Genomic DNA, 13,571 nt, shown 5'->3' on the forward strand with positions numbered 1-13,571 from the left:
CATGAAAGTTGACAATGGTTATCACTACCTCACCACTTTTTCTATCAGTCATCGAGTCATAGAGATGTACAGCATGGAAACAGACCCTTTGGTCCAACTCGTCCATGCTAACCAGATATTCCAACCTAATCGAGTCCCGTTTGCCGACACTTGCCCCACATCCCTCTAAACCCTTCCTATTCAAGTACGGATCCAGATGCCTTTTAAATTTTGCACTTGTACTAGCCTCCACCACTTCCTCTGGCAGCTCATTCCTCTGTGTGAAAAAGTTGCCCCTTAGGTCCCTTTTATATCTTTTCCCCCTCACCTTAAGCCAGAATTACACGCAATATTCCAAAAGTGGCCTCATCAACATCCTGTACAGCTGCAACATGACCTCCCTTTAGTTCTGGACTCCCCCACCCCAGGGAAAAGACATTGTCTATTCATGCTATCTATGCCCCTCATGATTTTATAAACCTCTGAGGTCACCCCTTAGCCTCCGATGCTTCAGGGAAAACAGCCCCAGCCTATTCAGCCTCTCCCAATAGCTCAAATCCTTCAACCCTGGCAACATCCTTGTAAAGCCCTGATGAAGGGCTTTTGCCAGAAACGTCGACTCTCCTCCTTGGATGCTGCCTGACCTGCTGTGCTTTTCCAGCACCACACTCTCGACTCTAATCTCCAGCATCTGCAGTCCTCACTTTCACCTAACATCCTTGTAAATCTTTTCTGAACCCTTTCAAGTTTCCCAATATCCTTCTGACAGGATGGAGACCAGAATTACACGCAATATTCCAAAAGTGGCCTCATCAACGTCCTGTACAGCTGCAACATGACCTCCCAACTCCTATGCGCAATGCTCTGACCAATAAAGGGAAGCATTCTTCTACATTGCTTGACTAACATCAATATTTGATGAGTAGAAGTTTCTCCCAATTAAATATGGCAACGTCTGAAGGAATTGTTTGGCCCTGTGTCACACAGACACACACACAGACACGCACACACGTTCGTACTCATATGGAACAAAAATCTTACTGATCTTCTTTCACTGTATTATCATCGACTTGCTGTGAGCAATGCTCCCTGGATATCGACTAACGCCATTACATATCTTTAGTATGCAAATCTGTGGATATGTGGATCATATTTTACCGGCTTGCCTTGAATTAATTTTCTATTGGATGTTTCAAATTTTTATAATTATTTTATTTACTATTATGAAATCTTTTATTCAATAATTTGCAGCTGTCCCCAGTCTTCAACATTTTTGTTCTAATATAATCTAAATTGAATTCATTTTTAAATTCAAAGTATATCTGTTTAAGCTTTCAAATCAGTTCTCCTGTTGTGGAAGATGTTGAAGATTCATTAAAATTAATTATATGATTTGTAATTTACAGTCCATTCAGGGGCGAGGAGGTGGGTTTCAAGAAAGAGACCTGCGTGTCGATCTGGGTTTCCGAGGGATGCCAATGACTGAGGAGCAGCGCCGACAGTTTAGTCCAGGACCACGAACTACCATGTTCCGGATCCCTGAATTTAAGTGGTCCCCCATGCATCAGCGTTTGCTGACAGATCTGCTTTTTGCTTTGGAAACCGATGTGCATGTTTGGCGGAGGTGATGAAACATTAGTATTTTCTGCAGATAATAATGTCTGTAGAATTTTATATAATGCTGTTGATATCCTTGATACATTGCAAAGTGCTACAGTTTAAAGTGCACAGTATTCTAGAGCAATACAGTAGCCTGTTTGGCCATGATATACATCAAATAAATGACTGACCATTTAAATTGTTCTTAAGGGTTGCTTGCCATAGGGAAAGCTTGGTGCTCTTTCTCTATCAAAGTATCTTTTATGTTTATTTGAAAGCCAAATAGAACCTCTGTTTAAGTCTCGTTTGAAAAATATTACTTCTGACAACACCGCAATCTCTCACTAAATTAGATACTCTACTGGGGCAAAAGTAATTGGAAACTTAAAAGTGCTTGTTAAATGGAGAAATTTTATGATTGGTTGTTTAAATATGTTTTATTAGGGTTAGTCAAGGAAAAGGAAGTAATCCTGTTTAATTATCTCCATGAGTGAAGTTTTAAACTGACATTTTACACTTCACTTTTTATTATAATGTATCACGTGTATTTGGAAAGAATTTAATAAAGGAATCAGCAGTACAGCACTTAAAGATTTTTAGTGAAAGTTGCCTTTATATTTACTTGAATTTCAAAACTGTCAATTAGATTTAAGAAATATGATCAGTCCTTAATTCTTGCAATAAAATCATTCTTCAGTGGGACTTGTCGAAGAGGTATTTTGATCTGTAAACTTGGTGACTAACAATATTTGACCTCATTCAAGTGGAGGGAATTCTCATCCACTAGTTTAAGAATAATTCTAATCAACCTGTTCAGAGATATTATTGCATATCAATGCAGCAGGTGGGACTTGAACCCATGCCTCCTGGCTGTCCCCCTCCAGTTCTATAAATTAGGCAACTGTGAGCTTGCTGCCCATCATTTAATGTCCATTTAAATCGGTTGATGGTAAACTGTGGACATTTTTTTAGATGCTTAATGCCAGATTTCAAAGCTGAGCAGTGCAAAATCAGACACATACCATTGTGGTTTTAACTGCTTTACAGAATTACTGAAAGGACTGAATGGTACAAAAATAGAGTATATAGGTGGGTAATATGAGAATGCAACTAATTTATCTGCTTACGTACAACATAACTCAGATCTTCCCACATTTGCACAGCTGAATGTTCTGTTATATTTTGTATGAACCTTTACTCATTTCCTTTACCAAATTTGTAATGGGTTATTCCATGTAAGCTTGCTGATCTGTGTAAGTTAGTTACTATATTTCCACAAATGACTCAATGTTTTCTGAAAATTGCGCAAAACAAAAGCTCAGATGAGTGCAATTTCTGATGTCTAAATGCAGGTTTAAACAATTGCATATTTCCAAATAATATGATTATTAACATCCTTTTCCTTACAATTTATATCTTTCAATAAGTTTAGGAAAACTTTTATTTGGATCCTAAGACTCTTTCAAAGCTTGAACTTGATATTTTTGAGTCTGAGAGCTGAACCTGCATTGTGAACCCAAACTGCATCTAATATCCGAGAACTTATACTGTATATTCAATTGTACTGAAACTTATTGACACATGAAAGTACCAAATTATGGTTGACAAAAGATAAATTGGTTCTTGTTAACTTGTCGAGTTGAGTTCAAAATTCCTGGAGGTTATGTGGAGACTGTACACTGCTTTAGTCTGACTTATCTTTGTCTGGTTAATCTTTGACTGGTTAATCTATAACTGTTTAGGACTTCTAAAGTGATGCCTAAAGAGGGGATTTCATATGTTTTGGATTGTTGGTTGTCTGGCATATTTACAAACCTGTTTAATATTTAAGTGATTAATAATCTCAAAAAAAGCTATTGAGAGACTCAGTGAGATAGACATTCTGTTTTCCAATTTAGAATGTACACTGCTCATTGGGGCAAATTTACTCGCCACGTACCAGGTTGCATGTTAGCAATCTATAATCAGATGGTAACTATATTCCACAGAAAGGGCTGACTGTTTAGGTTCCATCATTGAGCCAGGCTAGATGGTCAAGTCTCAACAATTCCCTTACAATGATTCCATCTGCCATGAAGTATTGGCTTTATCCTAGTCTTTGATTGCCAGGCATTGATCTTGAAACCCCTTGCCTAATGTCATTAGCTAACACTTTCAATTATAAAAGATGACATCAGGGACTGTTGACCAGCAGTCCGTTCACCATAAAATATGTGATTGTATTCCCTTGTGACCACAGCTTAGACAGGCAAATATCCTCTTGAATAATTGTTACATTAGTTAGAAGTACATAGCATGGTCATTTTTAGCAAGGAATGTATCACATTCATGATGGGAAGCAAGCTCTGTATTTATTAAGTGGCTTTTAATATCTCTGGCTTTTGTGAAACACCTAATTGCAACCTCAGCTATTTGCTGATCAGCTATATAATCAAAATATGTCTTTAGTTTGGTGGTTGCACCTTCAAAGACAGGGTCAGGGACAGAATCCACAGAGACCAGTGCTGCTTCTGGTCTGGGTTCATGTTCAGCAACCCCAGCGGAATCACAGTGGGCTCCAGAGAGTCATATGCCCAGGCTAATGAGTCTTGATGTATGCTCCTGTCCTGGGCCCCAAACACAGGACTGCTTGCAATGAACCCATTCTAAAAAATCCAAGTTAAATCTGCTTGTCACCAATCCAGTTGGTATAACACCCTCATTCAAAAAGGGAAAGGTGCAAAAATAAAGTAACACTGTAGCTGTTGGCTTAACATCTGTCGTTGGGAAATGTGAGAGTCCATTTTAAAGGAGGTAAAAGCAAAGCATTTAAAAAATATCTAATATAATTAAGCAGAACTAACCTAGTTTAATGAAGGGGAAATCATGTCTGACAAATTTATTCGGATTCTTTGAGGTCGCAGCACATGGGATAGATAGAGAGGAACCAGTAAATGTCATATATTTGAATTCACAAAAGCATTAGATAAAGTACAGCACACAAGGTACTTCCTAAAATAAGTACCATCATGTTGGGAAGTATATTAGTCTGGAATAGAGAATTGACTAACGAATAGAAGACAAAGTTGGGATAAAAGGGTCATTTTCAGGATCTCAACCTATAGCTAATGAAGTGTGACAGGGATTAATGCTAATCTCTCAGTTGCTTGCATTATATATAAATGTGTTAGATGAGGAAAGTGAAAGTTTTTGAATGACAGAAAAACAGGTAAGAACATGAGTGATGAGGATGACGCAAAGACTACAGAGAGACATAAACAGGTTAGGTGATTGGGCAGATGGAATATAGGCTGAGAAAGTGAGAGGTTATGCATTTTGGCAGAAGTAGTAGAGAAGCTGAGTATTATTTAGATGGATTAGATTATTTAGACTACAAGAACCTGCAGTACAGAAGGATTGGCAATCCTTGTGCATAGGTCACAAAAAGCTAGTGTACAAGTTCAACAAATAATAGGGAAGGCAAGTGGAATGTTGGCCTTTATTTCAAAACGAGTAGAATATAAAACTATATAAGACATTATTCTTGGTTGGATCGAATTCTGTGAAGTTTTGAGTCCCTTATCTACCTTCAGAGAAGGTTCACTAAGCCGATCCTGTGTATGTAGAGACTGTTATGAAGAGATATTGAGTATGTTCGGCCTGTTGTCATTGGAATTTACAAGGATGAGAGACAATCATATTGAAACATGTCAGATTCTTGGGGGCTTGACAGATTAGATGCTGAGAGGTTGTTTTCCTTTATGGGAGACCCTTTGACCAGAAGACATAATCGTAACATTAGGGATTTGCCCATTTCACTTAAGTGAGGAGGGATTTCTTCTTTGAACGTAGAGAATCTGTGGAATTTTTTGCTGTGGAGGGGTGTCAAGGCTGGTTCAAAAAGAATATTTAGGGTTGAGATAGACAAAACTAAGGGATAAAAGGTTACGGTGAAATGGCAGGTAAGTGGAGTTGGTAAATATCTGACCAACCATGATTTCATTGAAGTTAGAGCAGATTCTGACTCCTATGTTTGCTCCTATGTTTATGGTCTTCTGTTCTTATGACCACTTCCAGTCTTAATACTCCCAAGGATCTGCTTTCCTCTATCTCTTACTTATTGTGCATATTTCCTTCTCACTGCTTCTCCATTAATGCCCAACAGTGTACTGAATTCATTACCAAAATTTCTTCACCTTCCTCTCCTTCGATGCCATCTCTTAAAACTTCATTATCTCTATTAATGTTTTCCTCCTCTAGTTTGGCATCTATTTTTGCTTGAATATAACCAATTGAATTACCTTGAGATTGTTTTACTACTGTAAAGGTACTATACAAATATAAATTGCTGTGATTGTTATAAAATTAGCTTCAAAAACATTCTGGCAATAGTGGAAATTGGTAATTAGAACAGATGTCCTGTGTATTTTCATGACAATACTTGCCAGATTCCCTCTTAAATCATGGAAGAAAATGTGTACTTTGGGTACATACCATATTTCATTGGTTAACCTAGAGACTACTTGAAATTACTTGTGACTGCTGCTAACTGCGTAATTAGCATCCTAGAGAAATTGGAGCACAACAGGAAGCCATTATTTTGCTGGCTCTTGATTTAATGATTTTAGAAGAGCATCTCAGTAGTAATATTATTATTTTCATAATTTGTGTCTTTTGCAGCCACACTACGAAGTCTGTGATGGATTTTGTGAATAGCAATGAGAACATTATTTTTGTTCACAATACAATTCACCTCATTTCTCAAATGGTGGACAACATCATCATTGCTTGTGGTGGAATTTTGCCTTTGTTATCAGCAGCCACCTCCCCTTCTGTAAGTATGAAGCATGATTTAATGTTAATGATCTTTTTTGAAATCAGTAATGTCTGTACAGTAGTGTAAAGTTTTATTTTGCGTTGGCAGTCATTCTTATGTTAATCTAATTTAGCCCAACCAAACAATCTTATGTTTTCTGTAATACAGTAATTATAAAGTTGATCTTTTAATAAATATCAAGATTTAGTTTTTATGCAGAGGTCTGGAGATAGCATGGTTGTATAAATAGATTTGGCAGTCAAACACTTAGACCGCATACCATGTGGTTATTGCAGCATAAAATTTCGCTTGAGTTAATCATTTCATTAACTATGTTCAAGGTTTGCATAACCTTGTTGTCCTGTATAATACATGTAATTTATCCATTAACAAGCTCATTACTCAGATCATAATAGATATTTTTCATTTTAGATTGCACGATAATGGTGCACACAAGTGCATAAGCAAGTTCAAACAGTGGGCGTCCTTAGGGAATTGACACTGCAGTTAAGGCTGAGGTGCTGTCATTTAAAAGACATATATAAGATGGTCTTAGCATAGTTTCATGTACTGGCAGTGCTGAGGCCAAGACAATTTAGTGTTATAGAGGTCTATAGCATAGAAAAAGACTCTCTGGTTCATTGAGTCTGTGTTGGTCAAAAAAACTATGATAATTCTATTCTTCTGGCACTTGCCTCATAGCCTTGTATGACTCAACATAGCAAACATTTCTTAATTATTATGAGGATTTCCATCTCTACCGCCCAATAGGCAGTGAGTTCTAGGTTTCTACCACCCTCTGGGTGAAAGCATTTTTCCTCACATCTCCACTAAACTTCCTTCCCCTTACCATGAATCTTTACCTCCTGGTCATTGATCCTTCCACCAAGGAGAAAAGTTTCTTCCTTTCAATGACCCTCTTTTTTTTATATCTCAGTCATATCCCTCTTCAGTCACCTCTGCTCTCAGGGAACAATCCCAGTCTATTTAATCTGTCTCTTCATGAGTAAAGCACTCCAGACCAGGCAATGTCCTGGCAAATCTCCCGGCAAATCTCCCCTGCACCCTCTCCAGTGCAATCACATCCCACATAATGTGGATCCCAGAATCTCTCTCGATATTCTAGTGTCACCTAACCAACGTTTTGTACAGTTTTAGTATCACTTGCCTGCTTTTAAGGTCTATGCCTTAGCTAATGAATACAAGGACATTATGTAAATTCTGAACCACTTTGTCTATTACGCATACGATTTCTGACACAGCAGTAGAAAGAGGCTGCTGCTGTTGGTTGAAGGAGCACTGGCACTTTTTTTTAGCTTTGCAGGTACTGGAGTTGGCTATTGGTTTTGCTGGCATATTAGAGATGGCTGAGAGTGCATGGGCCCTAAGAGGAGGAAGGATTATTCTTTTTGAGAAAGAGCAATGGAGATAACTTTGCAAGAGGCAAAATTAAGTGAACTTGCTATTTTTAGTTTGAAGCAGCACCGTCCTCAGAAGGCAACTGCTGTGGGAAAAGGTACTAGAAAAGGTAAACGTAGTTTCTATGGTGAAGAAGTCCTCTGACTTGACAAAGAAGAACTTTTAACTAATGAAGTTTTCCAGGGTGGAACGTGCCTGTCTCTGGTGCTGTGCTTTGCTCTAGTATAATGGCTATATACTTCAACCACTAACATCTTGAAATTGGATGTATTGTGATCACTTGAGAAGCAGATATCCTCTCTCAATCAATGAATATTCATGCACGCTTCAATTCCCAAGGAAATTGTGTGATGGTATTGCTAAATTTAAAATAATACAATCGTGGGATCATAGTAATTTCCACTATATTCACTAATATACTGCGTTTTTCTGAATTTATTTTGGCTAGCAGAATGGCCAATTTTATAGCATTAGCGCATCTTATGAAACCATAAGCACTTTATGAATTTGTTGACTGCAGGGAAAGAAACCCCACAGCAGGATAGAAAATGCATCTGCTCTTGGAAACTCCTTGTCCTCTCCAAATTGACACTTGAATGCACCCTTTAGAGAGCTCTTGCAGATGTATTTACTATTTGATTTATTACATCACTTTTAGCTAATTCAACATTACTTTTTCCTCAATCTTTTTATTGTGTATATTGAAGTATGGAGTATTCTGAGAAATTCTGCAAACCTCTATTTCTTTTTGACTGACTTAAATGCTCTTTTCCTCTTGTGGATTACTCTTCACAGTTAACAATTTCTTGCCATAGTTTTAGACTTTCCTCCTCTTAACTTTTTTTCAGATTAGTTCACTGTTCTTTTTAATATTTAGTATATTTTAAGATTCTTTTGTTGTGCTTCTCACTTGAGGTTAATTTCATTTGATTATTTATTCATAACATTAAAGTTAATATAATTTCCATTATTTATTGTGATTTTGTAAAAATAGTGTAAAGTCCATTATATTAATTTTTCCACATAACTGAGCTTGCTCAAGTTTTCTTCTAAAATGTACCCTGACCTACTTTGGTGCTTTTGTTTTTGAGTTCAGTCATGATCTTCATCCTTGTTGCCCATACCCTGCTGCAACATAACCATCACATCAGGGACTCAACCTTGATTCAATGAAGAGTGCATTTGGGCATGCCAGAAGTAGCACCCATCATACCTAAAAAATGAACCACTTCTGGTGAAGCCTAAACATAGGACTATTTGAGAGCCAAAAAGCATAAATAGTGAGTAATAGACAGAGCTAAATGAATCCATAACCAGTGGATTAACAGCGTGGGTGCAACTGGAGAATGAGTGTAATCATGTATTCATGTTCTGAAGTTGTTGAACTCCTTATTTCGTCCAAGGTAGCAAATAGGTGGTGTCCTTGTAGCTTACTTATGCTTCACTGAAATACTGCAGCAGCTTAGAATGGATAAGATAGCATGGGCACAAAAGGATGTATTAAAATGACAAAGGTCAGTTTATTCATACGGACAGAATGGAGACATTATACAAAGCAGTCACAAAAACAGAAATTGCTGATGAAACTCAACAGATCTGGCAGCATCTGTGGGAAGAAAACAGTTAACTTTGAGTCTAGTTACTCAAGATCAAGAGTCACCAGATTGAAATGCTAACTCTGCTTTCTTCCCATAGATGATGCCAGATCTGTTGAGCTCTGCCAGTAATTTCTTTCTTTGTTTCAGATCTCCAGCATCCGCAGATTTTCCTTTTATTTTGTTGCAAAGCAGTCACCCAGCTTGCGTTTGGTCTCATTGTGAACTGTATTATAGCCTTTACAAGACACAGATATTGCTAATTGTTAACAACAGCAAAACCCCCTCTCAAACTTCATGGCAACACAGAAAAATGCTTCAGAGGATGACACTGGTAGCATTTCAGATCTGACAGATGAATAGGAACAGAAGAAACTTGCAATCCCAAGGAGGAAGTATTAGCTGCATTGGGAGGAAGTGGTCAGTGAGAGCATCTGTGGGTTTAAGTTGATTGGGTGAGCTAACTAGACGACTTTGATTTCATGAGTCAAACCAAAAACCTTTTGAACAATAGGAGAAGCATTGACTAGCGAAGCAGTTCAACCTGACAGCGCAGTCATTTTCAAAGCATTGCAACTCTGATTAAGCATTGCCGTTACGGTGTGTGAATACCATGAGGTAGGAAACATAAGAAAGCCATAAGAGGGAACTTATCTATTCTAGGAGTGCAGAGTGAGGTAAGTCGCTAGCCAAGTCTCTCAAAGCAAATTAGCATTGGACAATATAAAGAAATAAGTGCTTTGGTTGAACACACAAGTCTTTTCAGGAATGCTTCATTATAACTAAAGTGCAGGAAAACTTCCATTACAGCTGCACAGGTTGGACACTTCAGTGCAACATCGAGGCTCAATAGAGCGACTGTCACTGCTGATAAAAATCTTTAAAGATCAAGTAGCTAATGACATTATAAAGCTATGACACCAGGAAGCATTAATTTCAGAGTGGGCTAAATAAAACACAAAATTGGACACCCCAGAGAAAACCATTCTTGAGCTATAGAACATACTTGACACAGAGATAGGAACAGACCAAGTAAATATTGCTTTTATGCACGATTGGGAATATAGGAGATTGAAGTTATTGCTTGCTGTGGGGATCAATAAAACAACAGCTAGGTTGAGGTTTTAAAAGCTTTGGGAAACTTTTTTTTTCAACCTCTGAACTAATAAAATTATTGAAAGACAAGATTTAATAAAAGAGAACAGTATTGAGGTGAATCTGTACCTGATTTCATTAATGGTCTCTGCAGGCTGCTGGTGACTTAAAGTTAGTGTTCATAGGAAACCTGAATGTAGTAGGCATTATGTAGGAACAGATTTATTATAGTCCAAAGAAGACAATTCTAGAGAAAATCATTCTGGTGATGAGTGAAGCAGATGTGGGTGGCACAACGACTCAGGGGTTAGCACTGCTGCCTCTCAGTACCAGGGACCTCGGCTTGATTCCAGCCTCTGATGACTCTGTGTAGAGTTTGCACGTTCTCCCCATGTCTGCTTGGGTTTTGTCTGGGTGTTCTGGTTTCCTGCCACAGTCCAAAGACGGTGAATTGGCTATGCGAAATTGCCCATAGTGTTCAGGGATGCAGAGGCTAGGTGCGTTAGTCCGGGGAAATATAAGGCAATAGGGTAGGAGAATGGGTCTGGGTGGGATACCTTTTGGAGGGTTGGTGTGAACTTGTTGGGCCAAATGGCCTGGTTCCACAGTGTAGAGATTCTGTGATGATTCTATGTTCAGAAGCAAAACAATTCAATTAGATGGAGAAAAGACTTGACACAGGAGATACACAAAATATGTTCATCTTCAGTTCCAAAACTACAAAAGCCAAATTTGTTAAGCCAATGTCGTGTGTAGTACAGATGCCAAACATTATAAGTCTTTGTCAATGTTTTGAAACAAAAACAGTGCCTGGTATAAAGGGTCTAGATTTTTATTTTTCTATATTTTTGATTGTCGACTGAAATGTGGAGAGGACAGTTTTTAAAACCATGGATTATGGAAAGGACCACTACACTTTTTGAAAGAAAGATCCTGACATTCATTGTAAAAAAATTGTTTACACTACTGTTTGGGAGAAAGTGAGGATTGCAGGAGCTGGAGATCTGTGTCGAAAAGTATGGCGCTGGAAAAGGACAGGAGGTCAAGCAGCATCCAAGGAGCAGGAGAGTTGACGTTTCGGGTATAAGCCCTTCATTAGGAAAATTCCAAAGCGTTGACTGTCCTGCTCGTCGGGTGCTGCCTGACCTGCTGTGCTTTTCCAGCACCACACTTTTCGACTCCACGCTACTGTTTATCCAAGCAGTGAAGGGAGCTTATTATGAAATGAGTTTGAGCAAATGGAGTATACCGTAGGGTGATTTGGTCATCAAAAGTTGATTGGTCTGTATAGTAGAGACCAGTTGTTGATGACAAAGGCCTTCTTCCTGTCAATAATTTTGTGATTGGATCCGAAGTGGGTATGCAGTATGTTTAGTAAGAGTAAGAAGCCATTGAACCTCTGATCAAGGAAGAAGTTGTCTTAAGTCAGGGACATTATTAGTGTAAACCAGTTATCTTGTGCCACCTACAAACAAGTGAAAGTACCGAGAGGTGGAAAATTGAGGGGCAGCAGGTTCTGTCACACCAAAGGATCATCTCAGAAAACCCTGTGGAAAGGGACAGTTGAACTGCTGTATCACACATCACATCTGCCCATAATACCCAGGCTTTTTCTTTGTGTCTGACAATATTTGTAGGGGAAGCTTTATAAGGAGATTAGAGTTTTAACCAATAGATTATATGTTGCTGCAGAATTGTTTATCTGTAGCTACAATCTATTTTGTAGAATTGTATAGTATAAAAGAGGGCTTTTGGCACGTCAGGTTTGTCGCACCAAATTCTACTATAAACCTACACAAGTCCTACTTCCCAGAACTTGGCCCATAGTCTTGAATATTATGACATTTCAAGTGCTCATCCAAGTACTTTTTAAAGGTTGAGGTTACCTGTCTCTACTATCCTGCTCAGCAGTGCATTCCAGATTTTCACCACCACCTGGCTGAAAAGAAAGTACCTCAAATCCTTTCTAAGCCTCTTGCCTCAAAATTACGGCCTCTTGCTATTGATCTTCAATGAAGGGAAAAAGCTACGTTCTATCCACCCTACCTATGCCTCTTGTAGTATTGCACATGTCAATCAGTAACTCCTCAACCTTCCCTGCCCTAAAGAACACAACCTGAGCTTATCTAGCCTATCTTCATAGCTAACAATTGTATTCCAGGCAACATCCTGGTGAATCTCCTTTGCATCTCTTCCAGTGCAATCATATATGTATGGAGACCAGAAATATACACTGTAGTCCAAGTGTTGCCTAACCAAAGTTTTGTACAGCTCCAACATTACCTCCCTACTCTTATAATCTAAGCCATGATTGATAAAAGCAAGCTTCCCATATGCCTTTTTAACTACCTTGTAACTTGTCCTGCTTTTGATGATCCGTGGACAAACACCCCAAGATCCCTTTGTTCCTCGGAACAACCTAATGTCCTGCCATTCATTAACTACTCCCTTGTCTGGTTATTGCTTCCAAAGTGCGTAACCTCACCAGAGCATTAAATTCTATCTACCGATGATCTGTCCCTCTGTCCAATCGTCCATTTTCTCCTACATCTTAAGACTTCCTTCCTCACTGTCAACCATCTGACTATTTAGGGACATTTAAGCAACTGCTGGACAGGCACATGGAGAGCAGTGAGTTCAGGGGTGCGTAGGTTAAGTTATTATATTTTACATTAGGATTAAACCTCGGCACAACATCGTGGACCAAAGGGCCTGTTCTGTGCTGCACTTTTCTATGTTCTAACCTTCCTGTCATCCACAAACATACATATCGTCCCCTCCACTCACTTTTCTTCTATTTTGGAAAGAAGAGGGATCCAGATGCTTCGCTGAAATTCAAATAAACTACATAAACTGAACTACTCTGCTTTGCCCACATGATCACTTCAAAAGGTTGAATCTAATTTGGTAGGCATGACCTCCCTCTGGCAGAACCATATTTGGGCGGCACGGTGGCACAGTGGTTAGCACTGCTGCCTCACAGCGCCAGAGACCTGCGTTCAATTCCCGCCTCAGGCGACTGACTGTGTGGAGTTTGCACATTCTCCCCGTGTCTGCGTGGGTTTCCTCCGGGTGCTCCGGTTTCCTCC

At 38.8% G+C, this 13,571-nt stretch overlaps 1 protein-coding gene across 1 annotated transcript in view; it reads left to right on the forward strand.

Annotated features, from left to right (window-relative positions):
- Window positions 1-13,571, forward strand: part of nbeaa (neurobeachin a) — an 849,844-nt gene that overhangs the window by 245,558 nt on the left and 590,715 nt on the right. Inside the window, exons 23-24 of the mRNA XM_043692709.1 lie at window positions 1,386-1,603; window positions 6,238-6,391. Of these exons, the coding sequence (XP_043548644.1) occupies window positions 1,386-1,603; window positions 6,238-6,391 (372 nt within the window). The remainder of the gene's footprint in view (window positions 1-1,385; window positions 1,604-6,237; window positions 6,392-13,571) is intronic.

The sequence above is a fragment of the Chiloscyllium plagiosum genome, chromosome 6, assembly GCF_004010195.1.
Source record: "Chiloscyllium plagiosum isolate BGI_BamShark_2017 chromosome 6, ASM401019v2, whole genome shotgun sequence".
Lineage (NCBI taxonomy): Eukaryota > Metazoa > Chordata > Chondrichthyes > Orectolobiformes > Hemiscylliidae > Chiloscyllium > Chiloscyllium plagiosum.